Source organism: Danio aesculapii, chromosome 24 (assembly GCF_903798145.1).
Source record: "Danio aesculapii chromosome 24, fDanAes4.1, whole genome shotgun sequence".
Taxonomy (NCBI): Eukaryota; Metazoa; Chordata; class Actinopteri; order Cypriniformes; family Danionidae; genus Danio; species Danio aesculapii.
This window is the reverse complement of record NC_079458.1, coordinates 38,166,687-38,194,251: the sequence shown is the minus strand read 5'-3', so window position 1 is coordinate 38,194,251 and position 27,565 is coordinate 38,166,687. Positions and strand designations below refer to the sequence as shown.

The following is a 27,565-nucleotide window of genomic DNA, read 5'->3' as shown; positions in this document are numbered from 1 at the left end:
AATACGTTTTCCAACTCATGTTTGCTGTGGTTAAGATCTTCTTTGATTGTGTTCCAGGGTGGCACAGTTATTGGGAGCGCACGATGCAAAGATTTCCGCACTCATGAGGGTCGCCTGAAGGCTGCTCATAATCTAATACAGAGAGGCATCACCAACTTGTGTGTTATTGGTGGAGACGGCAGCTTGACCGGGGCAAATCTCTTCAGAGAAGAGTGGAGCGGCCTGCTGGCAGAGCTGGTCCAGCAAGGTATGATCTGCAGATTATTCAGGGCACATAAATGTTTGCTGATTGAACGTATTTTTTATAGTTTTAATTGAATTGTGTAAATGTTGAGCAGTAACTGGGTAGTTGACAAATAGGCAGTAAAATGATGTTGTTGATGTGTATTTTGATAGTGGTGCCATTAACTGTGATTAGGTTCCCTGGTCAAAACATTAGGTTCACACCACTATGTTTGACAGTCGGGATAACGCATCCAGGTGCACACACCGAGTGGTAAACACACACACCATATTGCTGCAATGCCTAGGGAGCAGTTGGGGGATCGGTGCCTTGCTCAAGGGACTCACCTCAGCCGTGGTATTGAGGGTGGTGATAGCGCTGGTTATATACTCTTACCACCAACAATCTCTGCCGGAGCCTGGACTTGAACCTGCAACCTTCAGATCACAAGTCCAACTCTCTAACCATTAGATCATGGCTGCCCCCATTGGATAGTATTCTTAGAGTTGAAGACTACATCATTCTGGCCAAATAACTCAATTTTTGTTTCATCTGACCCTAAAACAGAAGATCAGAAGTCTTCTTTGTCCAGATGAGCATTTGCAAAGGCCTTCTCGGGAAAAGTGGTGTCCTTCTTGGTCTGCGTCTATAGACCACAATGGTATGCATTGTCCATTGGACTATCTGTATCTACCCTAAAATGTTGCCACCAGCAGAGCCCAGATTCATCAGGATGGCCTTGGTGGTGATCTGTGGATTCTTTTTTTTTTTTTTTACCTCTCTCACTATCCTTCTGGCCAGTACAGTTGTCAATTTGGGCTTCCAACCACATCCGTTGGAATTATTCACAGTACAGAAAGTCTTGTATTTTTTAGTAATACATTGGACTGTAGCCACTGGAACTTCAAAACATTAAGATATGATTTAAATTGTGAGCATCCACAATGCGCAACCGCAGGTCCTAACTGAGCTCTTAGCCATGACTGTCCACAAACCAACAGCAGAGAGCTTCTGTTTTTCACCTGCTGAGTTGATTAACAGCTGTTCACAAAGAACCAGGGTAATCAGGATGCTTTAAAACAGCTTGGACTATTTGGAATGGTATAGAACAGGGGCCGCCCAAACTCAAGTCCTGGAGGGTCAGTATCCTGCAAATTTTAGCTCCAACTTTCTTCAACGCTCCTGCCTGGAAGTTTTTGGTATACCTAGAAAGAGCTTGATTAGCTGGTTCAGGTGTGTCTAAATGTGGTTGGATCTAAACTCTGAGGACACTGGCCCTCCAGGACCGAGTTTGGGCACCCCTTTACCAGAACTTTGGATTTTCCCAGAGACTGTACGTAGCTGCGTCCTAAATAGCACACTGTACGCTATGCACTTATGCACTATGTACTTATGCACACTCAACAGCATAATATATGAATGTAGTGTCGTCTCTAATGGAAGACTAACATTTTTTTTACTGAGTGGAAATTCAAACCGTTTCCTAGATGACGTTTGACGGTTGCCAAATTAGTGAAATAAATGACCAAACTACCAAATAATACCTGTCATGAGTATAACCGCATTCACCATCGGGAGCGGTATAATCACTCTCCTAGCAGAATTTTGCTTTCACAATCCAATATAAATAAAGTAATCCAACATCAGTGCCTGAAAGCTCTGCCCATGAGCAAAACTGCGGCCGCTGAGTGCGCGAAGTGTCCAACATTCCAGTTTTTTTGTGTTTTGTAGGTCTAATTGATGAAGACGCGGCTCAGAAGTACTCTGCTCTGCACATTGTGGGAATGGTGGGCTCCATTGACAATGACTTCTGCGGCACGGACATGACAATAGGAACAGACTCAGCCCTGCACAGAATTATTGAGGTGGTGGATGCAATCATGACAACAGCTCAGAGGTACATCAGCTGTCCAGAATTCACAAGTTACATAATCCAGATTGCATAATCCGCATGTTTCTTGCGAAAGAAAATGCAGACTTTTTTTGTTACAGTCACCAGAGGACATTCGTTCTGGAGGTGATGGGCAGGCATTGTGGGTAAGATAAGTACATGTCATTACCAGCTATTTCGGTTCATTTAAAAAATATATTGATAGCATGTATTGATAGCATTGCATTAATCTGTATGTATAAAGCTATCTGGCATTGGTGAGTGCCCTGGCATGTGGAGCCGACTGGGTGTTGATTCCCGAAATGCCCCCTGAGGATGGCTGGGAAGAGAAAATGTGTCAGAAGCTCTCCGCGGTAAAACAAAAATACTCCACCTCACCCTCAATGCATCACATCTGATATACTTGCGATATATAAATCCTCATGTTTATATTAAGTTATAGTGTTTTCTTCTCCTTGAAAATGGTCTGAACCATTTAAGTAATCTTGTGGTTGTGCACAGCATTGGAGAAGTGAATCTGAAAGTCCATCTCGACAAGCTACGAGATATTATTTCAGTTCCATTATCTACAGTTAAGCTTCAGTTTTGATAAAGTAGAACATTATCTGATTATAACCTGCCATGGTTATTTGATAGAGACACCCTGGAAAAGTGATTGATTGATTGGTTGATTGATTGATTGATTGATTGATTGATTGATTGATTGATTGTAGACTTTTTAGCACCTTTGTAAAGAAATGTAACAGTACCACTACATTAGTTGCAGATATTGATATATTATAAAAGGTATGTATCCCACAGATGTCCTAACATGTAATATTTATGTGTACATGCTCTTCTGTCTGTAACTTGCCTATGTGTTTGTGGAACAAATGTGTCCGCTGCCTCAGACTCGATCCAGAGGTTCAAGGTTGAACATAATCATAGTCGCTGAAGGAGCCATTGACAGACATGGAAAAGCTATTACTTCTAGTATAGTCAAGGATGTGAGTACTGAATGTTTTCAAAGGGAGAGAGCAAAAATCTGGAGTTCTACCAAAAACGAGTGGCCCATCTCCAATACAATTGTAAATAAACATGCATCCTTTACCATATGCCACACATTGTAAAAAGGATTTCACTCTGACAGCAATACACAACTTGAACAAAGATCTTTCTTTTTTTAATAAGAGTTGCCAATTTGAGGCATTGATATCCTTGGTAAATTGGAAATGTTTAAGGGTCTTGCTGGAGCAAAATGATACCTATTTGGTCACTTTATCCAAAAAGTACAATGATTTTAGCAGTATATCAATAGTGTAAATATCAAACATTTGTAGAACATAAAAATAATATAACAACAAAGAGTTATAGTAACTTCATCAATGGTTCATCAATGACCTCAATCAATGGTATGAGTGCATGCTTACTAACGCACAGCAGATTGGCCACTGTGTTCACAGGCTCAACCAAAATGACTGATTGGCTGTCAAGGTTATCGGTTCCAGTGCAAACACGGACACTGGAGCAGTTTACGAATCGTGTAGATCATTGCTCGAATGTTAGCGGAAAATGGACGTTTTTAAAATTTCAACACTGATAGCTACTGATCTCGAAACTTTTGACATTCCTAATTACATGTACTTAATTTAGAGTTCGGGTAAGAAGGTGGGTTAGGTTTAAGGTTAGTTGCATGTTATTGCTTTAGCAAGTACACAGAACATGCGTTACAAGGACACATTAAAATAAAGTGTTACCTTTTAATCCTAAACAATGGTATACATTACAGTAGAGCATTGTGCTATACAGCAAAAAATATAGCAACTTGGTACCATGAATAACAATACAGGAACATTCTGAACAACAGCATGGTGACCTCAACAACAACAACACAACCATCTGAGGACCTTGAACAACATTATAATAACTTGGAGTCCTTGACCAATTGAACACCCTTGTTCACTTGGTGACCTTACATAACAGTGACAGTATGGCAAATTCGACACATGGCCAGGAATATTCAGATGACAACATGGCGACCAAAATTGCATCAGCTTTGCACTGTTGATCAAAGTATAATAACTTTCTGATTATAGTCCATGCAACTCTGTTCAATAATGTTGTCATTTCATTGGTATTCATTGGTATTGACCAACATCTCAGCTCTTGCAGTCTTTTGAAAGCAATATGTTGACTTGTAGGCCAACAAAATGGTAATGGCAACCATTACCAAAAGTATAATAGCTTGATGACCATGTTTAATGCACATGTTCAACTTCCTGACTAAAACTGCTTTGATTTTAAGACATTAAGAATGAAATATGGACACATTATATGGACAACCTTTTAGATTCATTGACCAGCAACCATGACCAACATTATACTCAGTATAGAAACATTCTGACCAACAGTACACTGACTTTAACCACCAACAACCACACAGGGAAACTGAACAACAACAGTATACCAAACTGTAGACATTGGCCAATATTAGAACATTGCAGTAACACTGACCAAAGCTTTAATTACCTACACTTAAAATAATAATAGTTAAAAAGCCATGATAACAATTTTTCAAGGTAATTTAACTTATTTTAATATGTAGATCAGGGTAAATGATTTTTTTATACAAAGTTTAACGTAATGCTTTAAGTCAGCTTGAGTGATCCAAGTTGACATGACAAAAAAAGCAAAATTAATTGAACTAAAAATAATCAGACAGCAATAATTTTTTACATTGTAGTCTTCATGGGTCACTTTACAACAACTTTCTGAGTAGAAGTATATCAACAGCCACTATTGGACTACTAACTTGACTTGTATATCTCAACCAATGGCAGACCAGCTTCAGTAGTCTGCCACATGTTATTATAAATTACACGAAAAGAGCAGTAAAGTACTTCTAGCGCAAATCACTACGGTCATTGCACTGTAATTGATTATTAGGAATTATTATAAATTATAACATATTAATTTTAAGTTGCGGTAACGTATTTTATCAAGTTAATCAGGTTTCTACTAATTAATTTAGGTTAAGTTTGACTTAATTGGTCAGTTTGATTGATTTAAGTTTACAGTAGATGACTAGAAAAGGTAATATGATTCAATTAAAACAGAAATCAGCAAGATTTTTCAGTGTTTAGCTGCCCTAAGGCTATCTGGGGCTATAAACACATATTGCTTGTCAGGAATATTCACTCAAACGGTTTCATTCTGCCACAATTTATTAGATAAAGCTGTGCTGATGTTGATAGTCGGTCTTGAATACCATCAGTAGAGCCATTTTTTGACCTTGATCAACAGTCACTCTCATTGGTGACTTCAACCAAAATACAGAAACATGGAAACAAGTGAATTGCTGTCATTGAGAATGAAGCTTAAAGGAATAGTTCACCCAAAACTGATAATTCAGTCAGTATTTACTCACCCTTCACTTGTTCTAAATCTGACTTTCCTTCTGCTGTTATTTTAAATAATGAAGAAAGCTGTAAACCTGTAACCATTGACTTCCTTTAGATTACCTGCTTTCAGCTTTCTTCAAAATATCCTCTTTTGTGTTCAGCAGAATAAAGAAACTCTTTGGAACCAATTGAGGCCGAGTGCAAAAGTGCAAATGTTCGTGTTTAAATGAACTATCCCTTCAACTTGTGGTATGGGAAGTGAAGACCTGGCTGAGTACTTGCCCTTTACTTCCTTCCTTGGCCAATTCTGCATCCTGAACTCCAGCTTTTTGAGTCTCTCCCATTGTTTTTGTCCTTGTTTGTGACGTGTCTCTTACCCTCGTAGAAACGGGCAGGAATGAAAAGGCTGAATATCATTATAGTAGCCGAAGGTGCGATTGATCGTAAGAACCAGCCCATTACCTCAGAACATGTAAAGAATGTAAGTACATGAGGTACAGCAGATCCAGCTCCTGCATTGACCCCTGACCTCTCTGAGCTCTGTTTGCCCTCCTTCTCTGGCTTTGTCCTGTGTGGTTTGCCTAAACACACACACACACACACACACCACATCACAATGTACACACACACATGCGCTCACACACACACACTTTCTGGCAAGGCACTTTCTGTCACCTCTGAGCATAACCAGTAATGGCTACCAAATACTCTTCAATGAACATGTAAACAGACATCACCTACTATATAACTGCAAGCGGTTTATATATAATAACTTTAACTGCTAAAATCTATTAGTTACTACTTAATTAATTAAAGTTATTAGTAACTAATCAAGTTATGGTAACTAATAACCTTAACTTTTCCAAATTTGATCCTAATGCAGTAATGTGCACCTTTTGTAAAGCTGCTATGAAACAATAATTCTTGTGAAAAGCGCTATACAAATACAACTTGAATTTACTTTAATTATTGAATAATTGCATTAGTTAATAGTGATAGAAATGCACATTTTCCTGTGTTTTCCAGTTCAGTTTTATGTGTTTTTACAAATAAACTTAGTATTAAAAACTACATTAATTATAATTAATCATACTTAGTTTAAAAACATCTAACAATAGTTTTAACACTTAATTTAGTATCTTGTCACACAATATTTTTTCATTCATTCATTCATTTTCTTTTTTAGCTTAGTCCCTTTATTAATCCGGGGTCGTCACAGCAGAATGAACTGCCAACTTATCCAGCATATGTTTTACGCAGCGGATGCCCTTCCAGCTGCAACCCATCTCTGGGAAACATCCATACACACTCATTCACACTCATACACTACAGACCACCCAATTCACCTGTACTGCTTGTGGGGAAAACCGAAGTACCCAGAGGAAACCCATGCGAATGCAGGGAGAACATGCAAACTTCATGCAGAAACGCCAACTGACCCAGCCGAGGCTCGAACCAGCAAACTTTTTGCTACCTACTGCTCCACTGCGTCCCCCCCCCCCCAATATTTATTACGTACAAGTAATATTGCAGACACTTGAAGTTGCAAATAAACACATAAGTACTAGGATATCATAAGGATATACGATTCATCTGCTCTCATGGTTCTTACAGCTGCTGGAAACCATTGAAAATGCTTGAATTTTATTCTGATGTTTTCAAGGTTTGAAAAGTGCTTAGATTTTCAACAAATGGCTTGAAAATGTAGCTTTCATAATAATATGTTAGTAAATGGGTAGTACAATTAATAAACTTTTCAAACTAAATAAAATTGGCTTTTGCACAAGATTAAAACTCTGGAACTTGATCTTTTTTGCATTTAAGATTATTAAATTACATTTAATAGAGCTTCTATTGATAATCAATGAGATTATTTCAGTGTTGGCTTTTTTCTTCTTCTTTGGAATATTATACTATAGTATTCACCTTATTCTCCGCGTATGAATGGGCGCAGCCAATTGAATCTTTTTGGCTCGAGACTTCCGGTCTCATTCACGTCCATTCATTTTTAGAGGTTAAAAACAGCTCGTAATGCTGCTTTATGTTGCAAACTGATCTTTTCTCATTATATTATTCTACTTTTTATGTATCATCATGCAAACACTTGTTTGTAGAGTAAGTAGTTTGACCGTTTTCTGCCGTTTATTACTTCTAGTCATTTCTCCCATAGGCAACTGAATCGGAAGTCCTAAAACAATCGCAAATACAAGCGCACTTCCGCATTGAAGAATAAGGTCAATAGTATACTACATAATGCTACAATAAATGGCATTGGGTATAATTCAGCATGAAGTATGTACATCTACATCTATCTACTTGTAAAGTGCTGGAAAAGTTGGTAAATACATCTAGAAAGTGCTTAAATTGCACTTCGAAAAATGTATTTGATGAAATAACCCAGTGTTATTCTCAATTTCTATATTAAGTCATAAAATAAGGGAAATTATGTGGAATGTATGAAGAACTATATAGTTTTTGTTGTAATTGTGGAAACATTTATCTTTTTTTTTTGTTCAGATTAGTCAGTGTGAACCCACTCAGATAGACAGATTACACAGACTTCACATGCGTATTCATTCTTTTCTGTCTGTTATATTACATGCAGTTTTTTTTCTTCTTCTTTTTTTATATATCTATTCAAATTTCAGTAACCTCCCAAATTTAGCAAAGACATCTATGTTTGGACCTCCATTAGATGTCTTCAAAACACACACGCACGCACGTACGCACACACACACACACACACACACACACTATGCTTGCTGGGAATGGATTGAAATTTCCTCACCCTAAAAAAAAACGGTCCTGCAGGAGTTGAATTCATTTCAGCGTTTAGCACAATCTCTAACATGTACTAAAAATGGGCTCTTCTTTACTGACTGGCATGGAGTGCTATTCTACTTCCACCAATTGTTGCTAAGTTTCTTATTTTCTGCATGGGCGGCACAGCTTTCTTGTGAAACTTTCTGCTAAACGCACGCGGGTATTATTGATTCAAGCCTTGCTTTTATTGTACTAAGTTTTTTTTTTATTAATTCAGCAAGAACATATAAAGGACAGATGAAAATTCTGGCATCATTTGCAGTAATAATCTCATATGTCTTTTTAATTTTTAGTAAAACCCCAAAGAAGATGCTTTGTAGAATGTTAATGCTGCTCTTTTAAATATAATTAAAGTGCATGGTGACCAGATTCTATCTAAGTCTATAAATTAACAAAACCAGTGACTGAACACAATGAAAATAAATTAAAAGACGGGCAGCCATATTTACAGCTAAAATCATACAACAGGTTTGTACAAGGAGCACAATTGAAGATAGAATCTTTGTTTGGCTGAATTGGTCACAGTTGAATTCATTGTGTGAAGTAAATGGTGACAGAAGTTTCAGTTTGAAGCTAATTTCTTCATATTTGTTTTTATTGTAAGTATTAAATATAAGCTCTGGGCTTTTCACAATTGAGAGTCAATCCTGGGTCATTCTAAACCTAGTTAAACAGAACCCACCAAGCAATTTTGTGTTTAGACGTCTAACAGACATCTAATTGGAGATTGTTGGCTAAAGCAAGGGTAAATTTGGACTATTAGTAAAAATCTAAAAGACATTTAAGAATAAACCAAAACTAGAATAATCATCAAATACAGATAAGACAGACTTGACTTTTGTAGCCGTTCATTTTCTTGTATTTGATGACTAGTCTAGTTTTGGGCTTTTCTTCAATGTCTATTAGATGTTCACTGACAGCTCATATTTAGCCTTGTTTTAACAAAGCCGTCTATGTTTAGACGTCTATTAGACTTCTTTTAAAAACAAAATATGCTTCCATAAGCAATTTTTTATTCACACTGCATTAGTGTTAACATAGGTTGACATATTTGCTATGTCACTTAATAAACAAAATGCAGCACATGACTTCTATATTATATACATATTTCTTTTTCTATATATTTAATGTTTTCTTAATTGATGGACTATGCCGTGAATTAGAACCGTCTAGAAACCGTCTCTTGGGCCATTATTTGAGATGTCTACCCTTAAATGCAAAATCGACAGTGTATATGCAACACACAATGTTTCTGTGACTGTTCAGAGCACATGCATAGATTAGCACTGCATTATTTTGCGCTGCACATGTTTGTCAGTGCAGTGAGGGATTAAAAGTACTAAAGCAGAGCTAACTCATAACCCTGCGGAAAAAAATAATGTATAACAGTACTATAACCCCTTCTAAATAAGTGTGAAACACTGGGTTAAAAGGGGTATTTAGAATGGAAATAACCTGGGGTTGTTATTCATTCACTTTCCTTAGGCTTAGTCCCTTTATTAATCAGGGGTCACCACAGTGGAATGAACCGCCAACTTATCCAGCATATGTTTTACACAGCGGATGCTCTTCCAGCTGCAACCAGTACTGGGAAACATGCATACACTCTCATTCACACACATACAATACGGCCAATTTAGCTTATTCAATTCACTTGTACAGCATGTCTTTGGACTGTGGGGGAAACCGGAGCACGCGGAGGAAACCCACACCAACACGGGGAAAACATGCAAATTCCATACAGAAATGCCAACTGACCCAGCTAGGATTTGAACCAGCTTCTTGCTGTGTGGCGACAGTACTAACCACTGAGCTACCGTGTCGCCCCTGGGGTTGTTACATAAATACTTATTCCAGACCTGTTTGAGTTTCTTTATTGACACAAAATGAAACCACCGACTTTCATAATAGTATTGATGACTACTGTTTAACAAGTGAAAAATGAAACTCATAAAGGTTTGGGACTACTTGAGGGTGAGTAAATAAGGAGTAAATGGCCTTTTTGGGGGGTTAACTATCCGTTTAGAACTACTGCAGTGTGGGGTTAACAGCACAAAAGCTATGCTGACTCTAACTTCAGGTAAAAAATAGAGCTAGCCCTATTTCTAAAGTTGGAAACCTTCTTTTATACAGAGTTTAGAATAACCTTAACCCAGGGTTAAGCTCAGTTTGAAAAGCCCTTTCTTTTATTGTACTTATTTTGTGTAAAAAGGTCAAAAACCTATGCTTTATTCAGAGCAGATTGTCATCTTGCATGATAGATTAGAATTTATGTTGACAAAATATGACCTAAAACCTTTAATTCCCTTGATTCCTGTAATTCAGCAGTAAATCTTCTTTGTGACCCCTTCAGCTGGTGGTCAGTCGTCTGGGCTTCGACACGCGCGTGACCATCCTGGGTCACGTCCAGAGAGGAGGAACCCCTTCAGCATTTGACAGGATTCTGGTGAGAAACTCTTCAGGAAATAAACAGGAGGGTTGGGGAAGCTTACATTAAGTACGTAAACAGATTTGCCGTCCACACACACACGCGTTCGCTGCACGTGGTCTGCTATTTCTACAATGATGAAGCAGCACTACATAAAGGCTTAACGTCACTCTAGGGAATGGAACAAAAAGAGTGCAGCGTTTTTATAAAGTGCTCTTCTGGGAGTACTCCATTTATTTTTAGTCAATGTCAATTAAAACAAACACAAACTGCAATGAATAAATAAAATAAAACACACGAAAATGTAAGAAATAAATAGTAATGATAAAATAAAATAAAATAACAACAATCTTAAATCAAGTAGTCAAAATTTCTGCAATTGTGTATATTGCCCCAATAATCAGAGGCGTAGATTTAGGGTATCCACCAATATCCACCAACTACTGAAATATCCCCACCAATAATTTAATTCACTTAAAAACATCACACGGTCAATGTAAACGTAAACATGCCGAAAGGGTTAAATCACGTTCTCTCCTCGAGTCGCACCGCCCCCAAACACATATGAACATTGTGATTGGCTGTGCCTTTCCCTGCTGTCATGTGAGAGGCTGCTTTCAGATACAAGCAGCGGCAAAACAACTGCGCAAGGGGAATTCTCCCATAACATGTGTGTGAGGTGTGTGACACACACAGGTGAGGATGGCAGTAGCAAAAAAGGTGGACATAAAGAGCTTTTCTCAACGAATAGTGTAAGTCACATAAACTCAAGTTCACTACTGAATGAGTCCATCATGATATTGCCGCTTTGCTAGTGTTTTTCACAGCTTTTACGGTCAGTCTAAAGTTATAGCAGACTGATGTAGTCTGTGAACAATTCCCTTAAAACTAACTGCAGAATAAACACCTACATGTATAAGTATATGACCCTGCCAGTTCTCCTAATCTCTTAGAGTAACATCTCCAATTTCGGTTGAAATAACTTGTCAGAAAAACTACAGCCTGCGCTCCATCTTTTAATAATACTATGATGCATGTGTAAATTGTACGAAAAATAAACGAAAGTCTTTATTAAACTGTCTCTTTATCAGTTAATAATCATTATTTTAACATTACACTTTCAGGCCTGTAGCCCGCTTATTGAAAGGAGGGGTTATTTGTTTTCTGAAAAACTGAACCTTTTTGCAGTTAATCACCTGATTAATTATTCATTCTGTTTAATTGAGGTATAAATATTATATTTTAGTGACGTATTAAGAACTCGTTTTTGCTGGATTTTCTTGTTGGATGCTTATTTTAACTACACTTTTTGATGTACCAAAAATATTTCCTACCATTTTGTTAAATTGCTTTATACACACATGTGCACATAAAAAATAGAACTTTAAACTCTTAGAATAAAGAAATAAAGAGTTCAGATGCCAAAACCTCTAAATGCCCTGTAAAATGAGCATTTTTCTCAGCCTCGTATATTTATGTTTAGTTATTTCACTTTAAAGGCAATGGAAAAGACGTATTCGTCACTATAAAAGTAAAATCACTGAGTCCACACACAGGAGTTGGAGAAAAATGCTAATTTTAGAAGAAAGTATTAAATAGTATTTAGAGGTTTTTGCATCTAAACTCTTCAAATATGTAAATATACTTATTTTTAAAATACAATTTTCTTATCATAATTTTTTAGGGAAGTCTGTTAAAACTTGATTTCAATTAATAACTGAAGCCTATTGGCAAATAACAAACTGTGCCAGTGCATTCAACCTTCCACAGGGAGAATTTGGCTATTTGAATAATAAGATAAATTCAAACATAATAATAATAACCCAACTTTTGGTCTTTCAAACCACCTCAACCCCCTTGGCTAACACTTGCAATAGTTTCAGAATAAAGCGTATTTGGCGTGCTGTCCGGGGAGAGGGCTCTGAGCTCGGGGAGACACCCAAACTCGAGTTATTCCCCTTATCAGGAAACAGAGATGAATTGGGATTCGAGTGAAGTATCTAGCCCGGCCCCAGAACGCTCCCCCCAGGATAGTAATGCTTAAGAGGTGAGGTGACGGGGTGGTGGAGGGATGCTAAAGTCGTAAGATGCTGCAGGTAAGACAGCTTTGGTATATATAGTTTGGTCAAGAACTGATTGGATAATAGAATAATTGTCAATGACGTATTTGATACTGAAACTTCTGCGCGTGCTCCTCCTGAAATTTGTTTATAAAACATCACTTAATAAATTGTATGAAGAGAGGATTAATTAATAATATATTTTAATAGCAGTTAATTAATTAATAGCAATATATAAAATATATAATATAAAAATAAAAAAAAATTCATTCTTGGCGGGGGTGTGGGTGGATTGTATTCACTCGTCCCCATCAATGTCAAGTGCAAACCTACGGCCTTGCCAATAATAAAAATAAAAAATATACATATACATATACATAGATCCTGGAGGACCGGTGTCCTGCATAGTTTGCATCTAACCCTAATGAGATACACCTGAGCCAGGTAATCAAGCTCTTACCAGGCCAGCTAGAAACATCCTGGCAGGTGTGTTGAAGCAAGCTGGAGCTAAACTCTGCACGACCCTCCAGGACAGAGTTTGGGCACCCCTGCTCTATACTCCATGATACATATCATAGAGAAGCAAAATTGCTTGTTCCCAAATTATGTTTAAAAAAATAGTACATGGAATATAGAACTATTTCTATACATAAAGTGAGTCATATTATATTAAATCTAGTGATGGAGCTCTGAAGACACTAATGCTCATCTGTGTTTGTTGTCAGGCCAGTCGTATGGGCGTGGAGGCGGTTCTGGCTCTGCTTGAGACCACAGCAAACACACCGGCCTGCGTGGTGTCGCTGTGTGGGAACCAGTCTGTGCGCCTGCCCCTCATGGAGTGTGTGCAGATGGTAAGACTTGGACAGATTCCAGCACGGGTTTAGTGCAGTGATAATAAAGATCCACACTCAGACACTCAACAGAGCGTTACTGCAGCGCTCATGGATTATTACTGCACGACCATCCCTGGGAGATCAACTGAATTATATTTATTTGTACCGAAATGTTATATTTAATTACATTTGGTTTAAATGTGTCTGGACAAAATGATTTCGATTACTTTATTACATTAATGCAAATGAGCAATGTTTATTTTGCTAGTGCACGTTGTTGTTCTTCAGGTGAACAGTTCATTTGTGCAAGTTAATCCAGTGAAAAAAATGGAAAATCATAATCTTGTTAATCGAAAAATTGGTAATCTTCAATCAAATTCTGATCATTTGCTTCTGCGTTTGGAGCAGTGGTCCTTAGCCAAACTTTTTTTAACCCATCAAATTTCCATCTGTTTCAAGACGCTACGAGTATTTGGGTCATATATCAACAGAACAAACCAGAGATATAAACACACACTATACATTGTGCACACTGCGATCCATATTCTGCACCTGCAGTTGTTTTTCCAGTCATTTAAAGCCGTCATGTCCTTGCCAATCCAGCGATTTAGTCATTGATGACACTGTTATAGTTCGTAAGTGTCTGCTTTTAGATTTGGTGTTGGTTTCTTTTGTTTAGATTATTATTTTCTGGGGTGGCACAGTGGCTCAGTGGTTAGCACTGTTGCCTCACAGCAAGAAGGTTGCTGATTCGAGTCCCGGCTGGGCTAGTAGGCATTTCTGTGTGGAGTTTGCATGTTCTCCCCGTGTTGGCGTGGGTTTCCGGGTGCTCCGGTTTCCCCCACAGTCCAAAGACATGCGCTGTAGGTGAATTAGATGAACTAAAAAACTGTCCGTAGTGAGTGTGTGTGTGTGAATGTGAGAGTGTATGGGTGTTTCCCAGTACTAGGTTGCGGCTGGAAGGACATCCGCTGTGTAAAACATATGCTAGAATAGCTGGTGGATCAATCCGCTGTGGCGATGTCTGATAAATCAGAGACTAAGCCAAAGGAAAATGAATGAATGAATAAATAAATAATATCTGCTGGTAGTAAAAATCTAGTTGTTCACTTCTGCTATTTATACTTTGACTTTGCATTTCATATGTAAACTTCAACTTAGAATAGAGACTGCATAAAAGCATACAAAAGTATTGGCAGTTGAATGTTATGGGTCAATGTATCCTTTCTGGCTGTTCGTTCTATGAAGGAATTCTCTAGAAGGACAGCCCATGCATGTCCGCTCATCGTAATGGTGTGACGACACGTGAAAACTATCAATGAAGGAATGATGTGCACAAAGAAAGCCCCACCCCCTACTTAATATTCTGTTTCAGTTGGAAATTAACATACAGGCACTGAAAACATCTCAGAAACCTCCGGTTCAAGCAGACTTTAACTTGATTAGAAAAAGTCAATATATATCTTGGACGTATTTTTTAAGAATAGCTAGGACAAATTACTAACGTACACTCAGAGCTGAAAAAGCCAGAATTAATTTTCTCATAGCAGAAATAGGCTTTCAGAGAAATATGAGCTATGCATTGTTTGCAAAAAAATCATTATAAATCAACAGATTTGATGTCATCGAGTCTTAATATGTAAGTGTTTGTTTGTTTTGTAGACTCAAGAAGTGCAGAAGGCCATGGATGGGAAAAGGTTTGAAGAGGCCGTGCAGCTACGTGGCAGGTGCGTTTGCATTTTGTAGCTTGACTTCAGTTTAACTTCATGTTCATTCAGATATTCCCTTCCATGTAGTCTGGAATACACCTGATATCTATGTAAAAGCAGCAGCGTAGCAGATCTATTCCGCCAAGACCAAACCATCCACATCGTCATATACATATTCATTACTATACTGAGTGTGGTCATGGCAGGAAGTGAGTTAATGTCTGGCCAAAAATACAAGTGATTCTGAACTGCCTGAAATTAGTTGTCAGAAATTACACTCTTACTTCTTCCACAAACCTAAGCAGATCTGTAACAAATCTGCCAGTCTATGGTCTTTATTGGCTGCCCACGAATGTCTACTTTTCCATACTGAAATCATATCCATGCATAGCCATAAATGAATATATTTGAACATATATATGTGCATATCTGTTATTTATATTTAAAAATATGTAAACAGCCATACAAATGTGATATATGTTGCATATATGAATACATTCTATATATGGGAGATGTAAACATGAGAACACCGTTTTCTTTACTGTAAAAAGCTCATCTAAAACTGTGCCATTAGATATGCCAAGATGCGCATAGATTTTGAAAATGTGCATTAAAACTTTTGCACAACCTAGAAGGATAAACTTTTCATCCAATAAGAAATATTGGTAACACTTCATAATAACTACACACTATAAATCATTTACTAAGCATTAGCATCTAGTGAATTCATTATTTGTTAAGCATTAACTCTACATTAATAAACATTAGTAAGCAGTTTATAACTGCAGCTACAAATGCTGTGTTCTTGACTTATAAACACCTATATAATGTGCTTAATAATTGTATTTTCATACTTTGTTAATGATTTATTTTTCATTACTAAATTAAGTATTGCATTATTTACAAACCAGTTGTATTTAAAAGTAGTTGAGGGTTTTTAGGATCATTCAGAATGAGTTAGTAAATGATTAATAAACTATTGAAATCAATGTTTATAGATCTTATTATTCAGGCATATACTAATAGTTAACTAATATGTTAATAAATGCTTTATTAAGTCAATTTCACGCAATTTTGTGCTCTAATCTAAAGTGAGGACTGTTTATGCTTTATAAATCCCTTATAAATGATAATTAAAGGCTCAGTATAAAATGAACAATAATCTTTGCAATCTTTTCTAAAAAATAAAATTACTGTAAAGTTTAAACATTGCTGAATAACAGGAGTGTCAAAATACGACATAAAACTGGATAAAACAACAACAACAATATAATAATTGAACAATATAATAAGATGCAATGTTTAAACTCTACAGTAATTTTATTTTTGATAAGGTTGCAATGGTTTATTTTTCATTTGAAGTACAGTTTTATTTGTGTATCTTTAAATGAAAAGGAATGAATAATGTCAATTTTCTTGTTTAGAATTTAACTGAGCCTTTAATTATCATTTATAAGGGATTTATAAAGCATAAATAGTCCTCACTTTAGATTAGGTCACAAAACTGGATGAAGTTGAGTTAATAAAGCATTTATTAACATACATAGTAACCCTTAATATATGCCTGAATAAATAAGACAAATAAACGTTGATTTCAATAGTTTATTAATCATTTACTAACTCATTCTGAATGATTCTGAAAACCCTCAACTACTTTAAATACAAATGGTTTGTAAATAATGCGATACTTAATTTAGTAATGAAAAATAAATCATTAGCAAAGTATGAAAGTACAAGTATTAAGCACATTATAAATATGTTTGTAAGTCAAGAATACAGCATTTGTAGCTACAGTTATAAACTGCTTACTAACGCTTATTAATGTAGAGTTAATGCTTAACAGATAACGAGTTAACTATTTGCTAATGCTTAATAAATGATTTATAGTGTGTAGTTATTATAAAGTGTTACCGAAATATTGAGCAAAAACGACACTGAAAACACTTTTACTAAATTAATTAAATAGTGTGCGCATCAAAAAAAGTCATGTCAATTAGTTTGAAGAGATCACGGGATAATAAAATAGGGGCGATGGGACAATTAAAATAGCATAAAAAGGGAAGTCAAAATGACATATATAACCTGTCTTTTTTATTAATCTCAACAATAACTCTTAGATGTTTGTTTGTAAATGCAGGAGCTTTGAGAACAACTTGAAGACGTACAAGCTGCTGGCTCACCGCAAACCAGAGTCCGAGCTTCCACATGTGAGTTTTTCATCCTCTGAAAACCAGTTTGCGTTTGTTTTAACCTGCTAAGCCTTTACTCTATCTCAACCAAACAATCCTCTGTTGACATCAGCCTGCTGCTGGACCATTCACTATTCACAACACCTCAGTGCATGCTCTGAGACACCATTCCAGACATAGCAGCTGTTTCCAGAGGAAACCAAAGATATACACACCCTGTGTGCATATTTCTACTTGTGGATAGTTATTTATAGCTCTATGGGCTATATGCATGGCAAGTGCTTTTCAGCCACTGATACACTTCCGGTAAAAAGTTGATGTGACTTCATGAGGTTGCTTTTACAATGTAGATAGTTTAATTTAATTAAAATATAGAGTGGTAAATAGACTTAAGCAGTAATTTAGTTGTTCAAGTGTAAAATACTGCTGTTTAAATGCAATCGCCATCAGGTGCAGAAGGCGAGTGCAGACAGAAGCACATTTATTTTTATTTGCAGGGAACACTTGAATTTATTGCAGTGCTTCTTGCCCAGTGAGAAACTCACTTTAGTACATAGTGAGATATTGTATCTCCATCAGCAGTGAAGATCATTGATTTTAAACAAACTCATTAGCTAACTAAGGTCACAAGTTGCATTGTTACAAACATAATTCGTTGATCTGACATTTCCCAAATCCATTGTTCCAGTGAACATTCACACACTGCGTCACAAACTTGTACGCTTGCAACTACACCTCTAGATCTGTAGTTAGAAGCAGAACTCCTGGTTGAGTTCTGTTCCCAGTTATCCCCTTATGCCATATTCATTTCAAACCTTCCAACATTTAAACTTGGAATGATAAAAAAAAAAGAAAAGAAATTAAAGTAATCTCTCTTACGTGTAATTTGCTTTCCAAGTATTTTTTACTGCTCAGTTTGAGCGATCTTCATATTGACAATTCCCTTCGCAGTGCACTTTGTAAACATTTTCAACATAGTCATTTTGAACGCAGCTGTGGCTCATGATGAAAGCTATAGCTAGGTGAGCTATTATTTAAAAGCGGAATCTCCAAAGCTTGTGAAAACAAAAATATGAAGCATTTGTTAATGCTTTTAATTTACAGTGGGCTGTTTATTAAAAAATGTATCTGTACCGTATATGACATGGGCCTGTTGGTTAGAACATTTCTGCAGTGGTTTAAATGTGTCAAATTGTAAAAGCAGACTTTAACAATAAATAAAATAAAATAAGAAAATAAACATGATCCTGCTAAATAGTAAATAATAATAATAATAATAATAATAATAATAATAATAATAATAAAAATAATAAAAAAATAATAATAATTATTATTATTATTAAATAGCATTTTTCTTAATTTCTTAATAAATAGCCTACTGTAAATTACAACCATTAACGATTTATATGACTTAAAAATAAGATTAGAAAGTGTGTTAGCCAAGTGGTTTTATGTTGTAGCATAGAATTTGGCATATTTTCAATAATATTTGTAAAGGAAACATAGGCCCTCTCTGTGCATATAACCCATGCTTTAGCTATATCATCTCAACGTCACAATATCCTAAAAATGATCCATATTGCACACTTTTGCAGCAGTTTGTTTAATAGGTGATTACTAGGCTTCTGGTTTTCCTACAGTTTTTACTTACAGTAGAGGATGATAAAACTTTAAAATAAATATCTAATATTGTATACTCCTTTGACTTGGCGATCTCCCAGATCTCCCCAAGAGCTACGCCGTAAATAAAGGCAACAACAACTTGATAGTTGTCCACCAACAGATGTTTTTGCGACAGTACCTTTAATGCTTCTTTATCCAAATAACCTCGTTCACGATTGGCTACCCTTCACACCACTTCACCCTGTTGTTAAACAGCTGCTGACTCTGAAGTGTATATCCATGCGCTGATGTGTAAACGAGGGTCATGTGCTGACGAACTAATGTTTGCAATGTCAACTCTGTGGTGTTTTTGTGTTGAATACAAGCAGTTTCTGCAGCTTAAATTCCATAAACATAGTCATTCGGTAATAAAACAAAACAACTGTGAATCGAGGACATAATTAAATTATCTGTGTGTTTACAGTTTTTATTAGCAATGAATATAGAGTTTACTTTTTTTTGCAGTGATTATTATTATTATTATTATTATTGGCGGCACGGTGGCGCAGTGGGTAGCACAATTGCCTCACAGCAAGAAGGTCGCTAATTCGAGCTCCAGCTGGGCCAATTGGCATTTCTGTGTGGAGTTTGCATGTTCTCTCCATGTAAGCGTGGGTTTCCTCCGGGTGCTCCGGTTTCCCCCACAGTCCAAACACATGCGCTATAGCTGAATTGGGTGAGCTAAATTGTCCGTACTGTATGCGCGTGAATGAGTGTGTATGGATGTTTCCAAGTAATGGGTTGCAGCTGGAAGGGCATCCGCTGCCTAAAACATATGCTAGATAAATTGGCGGTTCATTCCGCTGTGGCGACCCCAGATTAATAAAAATGAATAAATAAATGATTATTATTATTATTTTTATTACTATTATTATTATTATCAATATTAATTACAGGGTTGGCATGAGTGCTGGACATACTTGAAATGGCTTAAAATATAATTGTGTGGCTTTTCATTGCAGTTTCATCGCTTTAAAAAGGAGAATTATAGAAAATAGTTTAGATTTTTGAGAGAGATGCTAATGGTCTAATACGATTCTATGATTAATGCTAAGTTAAGCTAAATGTGCTCCCATCTCTTGAATAGAAAAGCTGAATTATCTCAGAAAAGTCAAAAGGCTTCTTGGTAGCACAATTGCCTCACAGCAAGAATGTTGCTAATTCGAGCCCCAGCTGGGCCAATTGGCATTTCTGTGTGGAGTTTGCATGTTCTCTCCATGTAAGCGTGGGTTTCATTCGGGATGCTCCGGTTTCCCCCACAATCCAAACACATGCGCTATAGCTGAATTGGGTGAGCTAAATTGTCCGTACTGTGTGCGCGTGAATGAGTGTGTATGGATGTTTCCCTGTAATGGGTTGCAGCTGGAAGGGCATCCGCTGCCTAAAACATATGCTAGATAAATTGGCGGTTCATTTCGCTGTGGCGACCCCAGATTAATAAAAATGAATAAATAAATGATTATTATTATTATTATTACTAATATTATTATTATCAATATGAATTACAGGGTTGGTATGAGTGCTGGACATACTTAAAATGGCTTAAAATATAATTGTGTGGCTTTTCATTGCAGTTTCCTCTCTTTAATAAGGAGAATTATAGAAAATAGTTTCGATTTTTGAGAGAGATGCTAATGGTCTAATATGATTCTATGATTAATGCTAAGTTAAGCTAAATGTGCTCCCATCTCTTAAATAGAAAATCTGAATTATCTCAGAAAAGTCAAAAGGCTTAGTCGATAATTATGTTGTGATGCTCTAAGCTGTGTCGAGTTAACACTACACTAAATTACCGACTGATAAATACCAAAGGCAGTTGAGATTCTTAATAGAAAGTTTTAAAAACAAAACCGGCAGTCCTCAAATATATAGAGGTACATTCTAGACATAGAAATGAACATGGACAGTTTAGTTTGCTCTACATGCCAGGCCACATATATTGAGCAGGATTTACGATAATCCAGAACGAAGCTTGCATGATTCATTATAGACAACTCGACGTAACTCAATAATATAGCTGAAGCCTCATGCTGGCTCAAACGATCAGCTGGATTAAGACGCATGAGCTAAATGTAATTTATTGACATGTTTGTGTTCATCTCTCTTTCAGAGTAATTTTAACGTGGCTGTGTTGAATGTGGGTGCTCCAGCGGCGGGTATGAATGCAGCCGTTCGCTCCGCTGTCAGAGTCGGCATCTCCGAGGGACATAAAATGTTCGCTGTCAACGACGGCTTTGAAGGATTCTATAAGGGACAGGTAAATATTCACATCTATGTTTCAGGGTTTGTGAACCATATAGCTGGATTTGAATACTGTATATAGAGATTCTGCAGAACCACAACTCAACATGCAGTCCTGATTGAATGGACTTTTAAAGGTCACGTGAAATGCTTCGAAATATTTTTTAATATTTTAAATTGTAATAATACTTAATAATAATAATAATATCTAATAAAAATATGCAAAAAAAACAATACGTTTAGCTTAACATTTGGATTTTGGGAGTAAAATGGATGGTTTTAATTCATGCATTTTCCTTCAGCTTATTCCCTCATTTATTAGGGGGTCGCCACAGCAGAATGAACCGCCAACTATTCGGGTTTATGCGGAACATGCAAACTCCACACAGAAATGCCAACTGATCCAGGGACTCGAACCAATGACCTTGTCAATGACTTGTGAGGCAACAGTGCTAACCGCTGAGCCACCGTGCCTGGATGGTTTTAGTGACTTTATTAACTGTATGAAAATATCCCCTCAAAACAAATGAATTCATATGATTTCATAATTACAACAGTCACTTTACAGAAATAGTCTTTACACAGTGTAATTCTGCTCATAGTTATGCTGGATATAAATGTTCTAGCTTCAAAATGTTGATTATTTCAACACACCCAAAGCTCAAATCGAATCTGAAATTTCTGTATGTGCTTGAGATCAGAATTTTCTGTAGTTTCCACTGGAAATAAAAGACTTCTGGTCTGTTGCGTATTGTTTGTCAAAGATAAATGGAAGGCAATATTATGCTTCACACAAACAAATGTGTTTACATATTTAAGGTTGCATAGACAAATGAATCAACACAATCACTTGACTGTAATAGCAGCAGCTTGTATGTTATGGCAATTAAATACTGCAATTACTGCAATACTCCTGTGAAATTAAAATAAAAAATGAGATGTTAGTTTTAGTCTGTTAGATTTAAGGATATCTATAAGCTAGTCTCCTCCAAAACTGACAAAATTCGCATTTAGAAAACATAAACCGATATAAACATCCAAAGCTTGCCGTTTGTCACTTCTAAATCGATCAATGTTTTTTTTCACGTCATCTTATATTTCAGTTTCTCTTGACCAATCAAATGCTCTCTAGTATCTGACATGCCCCGCCCGCTTCTCATTTGCTTTTCATTAGATCAACCACTCGCACTGTCAGAGCTGTGATAAAAACAAAACGCTATTGGCTATCTTCTTAAAAGGGGAGGAGCTACTCTATGCCCCACCCTCTCTTCATTTTTCATTTCAGATTTCGTCAAACATCGAGTAAAAAAACGCACAATTCAAAGCACTTCACAAGACCTTTAAATAACACTCTTAAATCCAGTTGTGATAATTGTATTTCTACGATAAGTGCATTAGGAGCGAGAAGCACTCAACAGGTTAACATGTTTAACTCAAGTAGGTGTTGAAAACAGCCAACAAGGAGTGTCGCCAGCTCTATCTCTAAAACTGCTGCTCTTTGCTCTTACGCAAAACACGATAGGATTAACTTAAACCAATTTACCAGTGCAGTACCACTCAGTACTGATAGGGGGCAGTGTGTAAAACCTATTAGCCATGTGTCGAAAGTGGATGGAGAAATCAAGATAAACACTAAGCAATTAATTAGATTACATGGGCTTGGCCTAAGACATGATCCACTAATTATGTTGTTGATTAAACGGGGGGAGGATTACAGACTCCAATAGAGTAAGCAGTGTGTTATTAAAACAGTGTGTGTTATTTTGAGCAACTGTTTTTTTTATGTATTCAGATTTTCTGCAAACATTAAATGACTTGAGTTATTTTTGGCTAAAAGTGTCTTATCTATGGCTGAGGTTTCTGTCATGGTCTCCCGAGCCAGTCTAATCCAATAAACTAGGCGAGTCAGAAAAGCACATGAGCGGTAATCAAATTGAGTCCATTTGCATTTCCAGTTGAAATGGAGACAAAGATGGCAAAATGGAGGCCATGATACTTTGTTTAGTTTCAAATGTATTCTTGTAACACCAAAATGTAAGATAATGTAAGAAGCTTAAGATCACATTACTTTTTTTCTGTATTTTTGAGTGAGTACTGAAGAAAAAAGTTTAATTTAATGTAAAATAAATAAATACAACTTTAAATGAATATACTTTCTGCTCTAAATGCCTTTCAGATTATTTCCAATTCAATGCAAGTGTAGTTTAAATGTTTATTACATGCAACATAGGGCTGGTAATAGTGTACATATATAATTGAAACAGGGCCAATGATAGTTCAGTGGTGTGAAAAAGTGTTTGCCCCCTTACTGATTTACTTTTGTGTCATGTTTGTCAATTTGAAGTTTCAGATCGTCAACAAAATTTAAATATTTGTCAAATGCATCATGCAGTTTTGAAATAAAAAATCTAAAACTTTATAGCCCTATATGAAAAAAGGGCCTCAGTTAAGGTTCATGACCATAAGAAAGAGACCAGTTCCAAGTTCCAGTTTGCAGTTCCAAGACAAAAACCACCGCTGAGCAAAAAAACAACAACATAAAGGCTAGTCACAGTTTTGCCGGAAAACATCTTGACAATCCCTAAGACTTTTGGGGAAATACTCTGTGGACCGACAAGCCAAACATTTTGAAAGGCGCACGTCCCATTATGTGTGGTGTAAAAGTAACACTGTATTTTATAAAAAGAACACCATACCAACAGTAAAATATGGTGGATGGTGTGTAATGTTTTTGCTGCAACAGGACCTGCAAGACTTCCTGTGATAAATTAAACCATGAATTCTGCTATGTACCAAAATATCCCAAAGAAGAATATGAGTCCATCTGTTAGTGACCTCAAGCTGAAGTAAACTTCGGTTCTGCTACAGGACAATGATCCAAAGCACACCAGCAAGTCCACTTCTGAATGGCTGAAGAAAAACTAAATTAATTTTGGAGTGGCCTAGTCAAAGTCCTGACCTGAATCCAACTGAGATGCTGTGGCTTGACCTTAAATAGGCGGTTCATGCTTGAAAACCCTCTAAGGTGGCTGAATTACAACAATTCTGCAAAGATGAGTGTGCCAAAATTCCTAACAAACTCAGAGTTATCAAAAACACTTGACTGATTGCTGATTTTAACTCCAGGTACACATCGGTGCATTAAAACAGAAGTGACCTCTCTAATTCATTATGCATACAATAAATATTCAGAATATGGAATATAGACTATAGAAAAAATGGATGTAAGCCTTTAGAGCAGGGGTCACCAATCTCGGTCCTGGAGGGCCGGTGTCCCTCCAGGGTTTAACTTCAACTTGCCTCAAAACACCTGCCTGGGTGTTTCAAGTATACCTAGTAAGACCTTGATTAGCTTGTTCAGGTGTGTTTGATTAGAGTTGGAGCTAAAATCTGCAGGACACCGGCCCTCCAGGAACCAGTTTGGTGACCCCTGCTTTAGAGCGTAACATATAATGCCTATTGAAAGTTGTGACTTGTGTATTTTAATATATTTGTAGGCTCACATATGTAAAAATAACATCTGTGTTAAGTACATGTAAAATCTACTAACTTTAAATGTAAGATGTATAAATAAATCATTTATATGTGTTTTATTATGTTAGTCACTTCTCTGTGAAGTAGGTTAAATTAAAGAATGATTAATGTTCAATAAAACATAAATATCATGGTCAGCTTTAACTTTATTTGATCTAATAATGGTATAGTTTTCAGAATTGTGCATTTCAGAATGCTGTTATTAAGTAAATTAATGCAAAAATGTTTTGAGATGCTGCTAGTATGAATAAATAGTAAAGCTAGTTTGTTAGATTTTGACGTTGTAATGTATCCTCATGAGAATATTATCATTCCAGTAAATGTCTAACCCCTTCTATTCTCCTTTCTTAGATAAAAGAGATTAAATGGGCAGATGTAGGTGGATGGACGGGCCAGGGTGGATCCCTGCTGGGAACTAAACGGTATTTATCTCTGTTTCAATTCGATGTCAATTGTATTATTTGTATTCTTTGTTTATATATGACTTTTTAGCAGTTCAGTAATGATTTGGAGTGTATTTGGCTGTGTTGTGCTTAGTGCTTCTCTACAATGTTCTCATAATTGCAGAACGCTTCCTGCAAAGCACACTGACAAAATAGCAGAGCAGATGCGGAAGTATAACATAAATGCACTGTTAGTGATCGGAGGATTTGAGGTATGCATTTGATTCTGCATATTCGGTCATTTTGATGTTTTATTCTGTAATTTTCATGTTTTAAATGATGTTAATGTTTTATGTTTATAATACAGATTAATGTAATATGTAATATTTTTAAAATGTATTTGTAAATGTTGTTATAGGAGTTAATTGTTATTAAATTAATTAGCTAAATAAACTACATAAATATTACATTATTAAGAATAAAACCCATTGCACATATTTATTACTATTATCAGTAGTAGTAGTAGTATTGATAATAATAATAATCATAATCAATAATAGTTTTTTATATGCTGTTTTATTAATGAATTGTTATTAAAATTAGTTAAACAACCCATTGCACATATTATTATTATTATTATTTCTATTTATTTATTTTATTTTTTTTATTAAATGATATTTTTAAATAAAACCCACATAAATATTACATTAACAATAAAACCACATATTTTTTAATTTATTATTATTTTCTTTATTATTAATTTATTATTATATTTATTTAAATAAAACCACATATTACATTATTAACTTATTTTATCTTTATTATTAAGACTTATTTGACTTTTGATTCATCATCATTATTATTATTATTATTATTATTATTATTATTTTTATGGTATTTGGTCATTTTGACATTTTATCCTGTGATGTTCATGCTTATAAATTATGTTAATGTGTTATATTTTATAATACAGATTATTGTAATATATCATCATTTTTTATTTCATCATTGTTGTTTTATGCATTAATTATTAAAATTAATTAGTTAAATAAAACTACATAAATATTACATTATTAACAATAAAATCGATTGCACATAATAATAATAATTATTATTAGTAGTAGTAGTAGTAGTAGTATTGATAATTATTATTTTTATTAATTTATTATTTTTTCATGTTATTAAAATTATATATTTTTAAATAAAACCACATAAATATTACATTATTAACAAAAAAAAACAATTTCATATATTTTGATTAATTATTATTATTATTATTATTATTATTATTATTATTATTATTATGGTATTTGGTCGTTTTGACATTTTATTCTGTAATGTTCATGCTTATAAATTATGTTAAAGTTTTATGTTTATAATACAGATTATTGTAATATGTAATATTTTTAAAATTTATTTCTAAACGTTGTTATATTAATTAATTGTTATTAAAATTAATTAGCTAAATAAAACTGCATAAATATTACATTATTAAGAATAAAACCCATTGCACATATTCATTACTATTATCAGTAGTAGTCGTATTATTGATAATAATCATTATTATTTATTATTATTATTATTAATTTATTATTGATTATTATTATTATTTATTATTAAAATATATTTTTAATAAAACCACATAAATATTACATTATTAACAATCAAACCAATTGCATATCTTTTTATTAATTGTTATTAGTAGTAGTAGTATTATAATTTCTTTATATATTATTATTATTATTATTATGGTATTTGGTCATTTTGACATTATATTCTGTGATGTTCATGCTTACAAATTATGTTAATGTTTTATATTTTATAATACAGATTATTGTAATATATAATCGTTTTTATACATATTTTCTTATATGAATTAATTGTTAATAAAATATAGATTTTTAATAAAACCACATGACTATTAACAATAAAACCAATTACATCTGTTTTTATTCATTATTACTATTATTTCGGTATTATATCCATCTATCTATCTATCTATCCATCTATCTATCTATCTATCTATCTATCTATCTATCTATCTATCTATCTATCTATCTATCTATCTATCTATCTACCTATCTACCTATCTACCTATCTATCGATCGATCTATCTATCTATCTATCTATCTATCTATCTATCTATCTATCTATCTATCTATCTATCTATCTATCTACCTATCTATCTATCTATCTATCTATCTATCTA

The 27,565-nt window shown here is 35.1% G+C and overlaps 1 protein-coding gene across 5 annotated transcripts in view; it reads left to right on the top strand.

The window, feature by feature from the left end:
* Positions 1–27,565, top strand: part of pfkpa (phosphofructokinase, platelet a) — a 53,735-nt gene that overhangs the window by 12,122 nt on the left and 14,048 nt on the right. For 3 of the 5 annotated variants that reach the window (XM_056450230.1, XM_056450232.1, XM_056450228.1), the window contains exons 4-15: positions 58–247; positions 1,955–2,120; positions 2,216–2,260; positions 2,359–2,467; positions 5,880–5,975; positions 10,671–10,763; positions 13,531–13,656; positions 15,301–15,365; positions 17,485–17,554; positions 21,309–21,455; positions 25,325–25,395; positions 25,541–25,628. In XM_056450230.1, coding sequence (XP_056306205.1) covers positions 58–247; positions 1,955–2,120; positions 2,216–2,260; positions 2,359–2,467; positions 5,880–5,975; positions 10,671–10,763; positions 13,531–13,656; positions 15,301–15,365; positions 17,485–17,554; positions 21,309–21,455; positions 25,325–25,395; positions 25,541–25,628 — 1,266 coding nt within the window. Of the gene's footprint in view, positions 1–57; positions 248–1,954; positions 2,121–2,215; positions 2,261–2,358; positions 2,468–3,004; positions 3,101–5,879; positions 5,976–10,670; positions 10,764–13,530; positions 13,657–15,300; positions 15,366–17,484; positions 17,555–21,308; positions 21,456–25,324; positions 25,396–25,540; positions 25,629–27,565 lie in introns of all 5 variants that reach the window. The other 2 variants (XM_056450231.1, XM_056450229.1) reach the window with 1 other exon arrangement.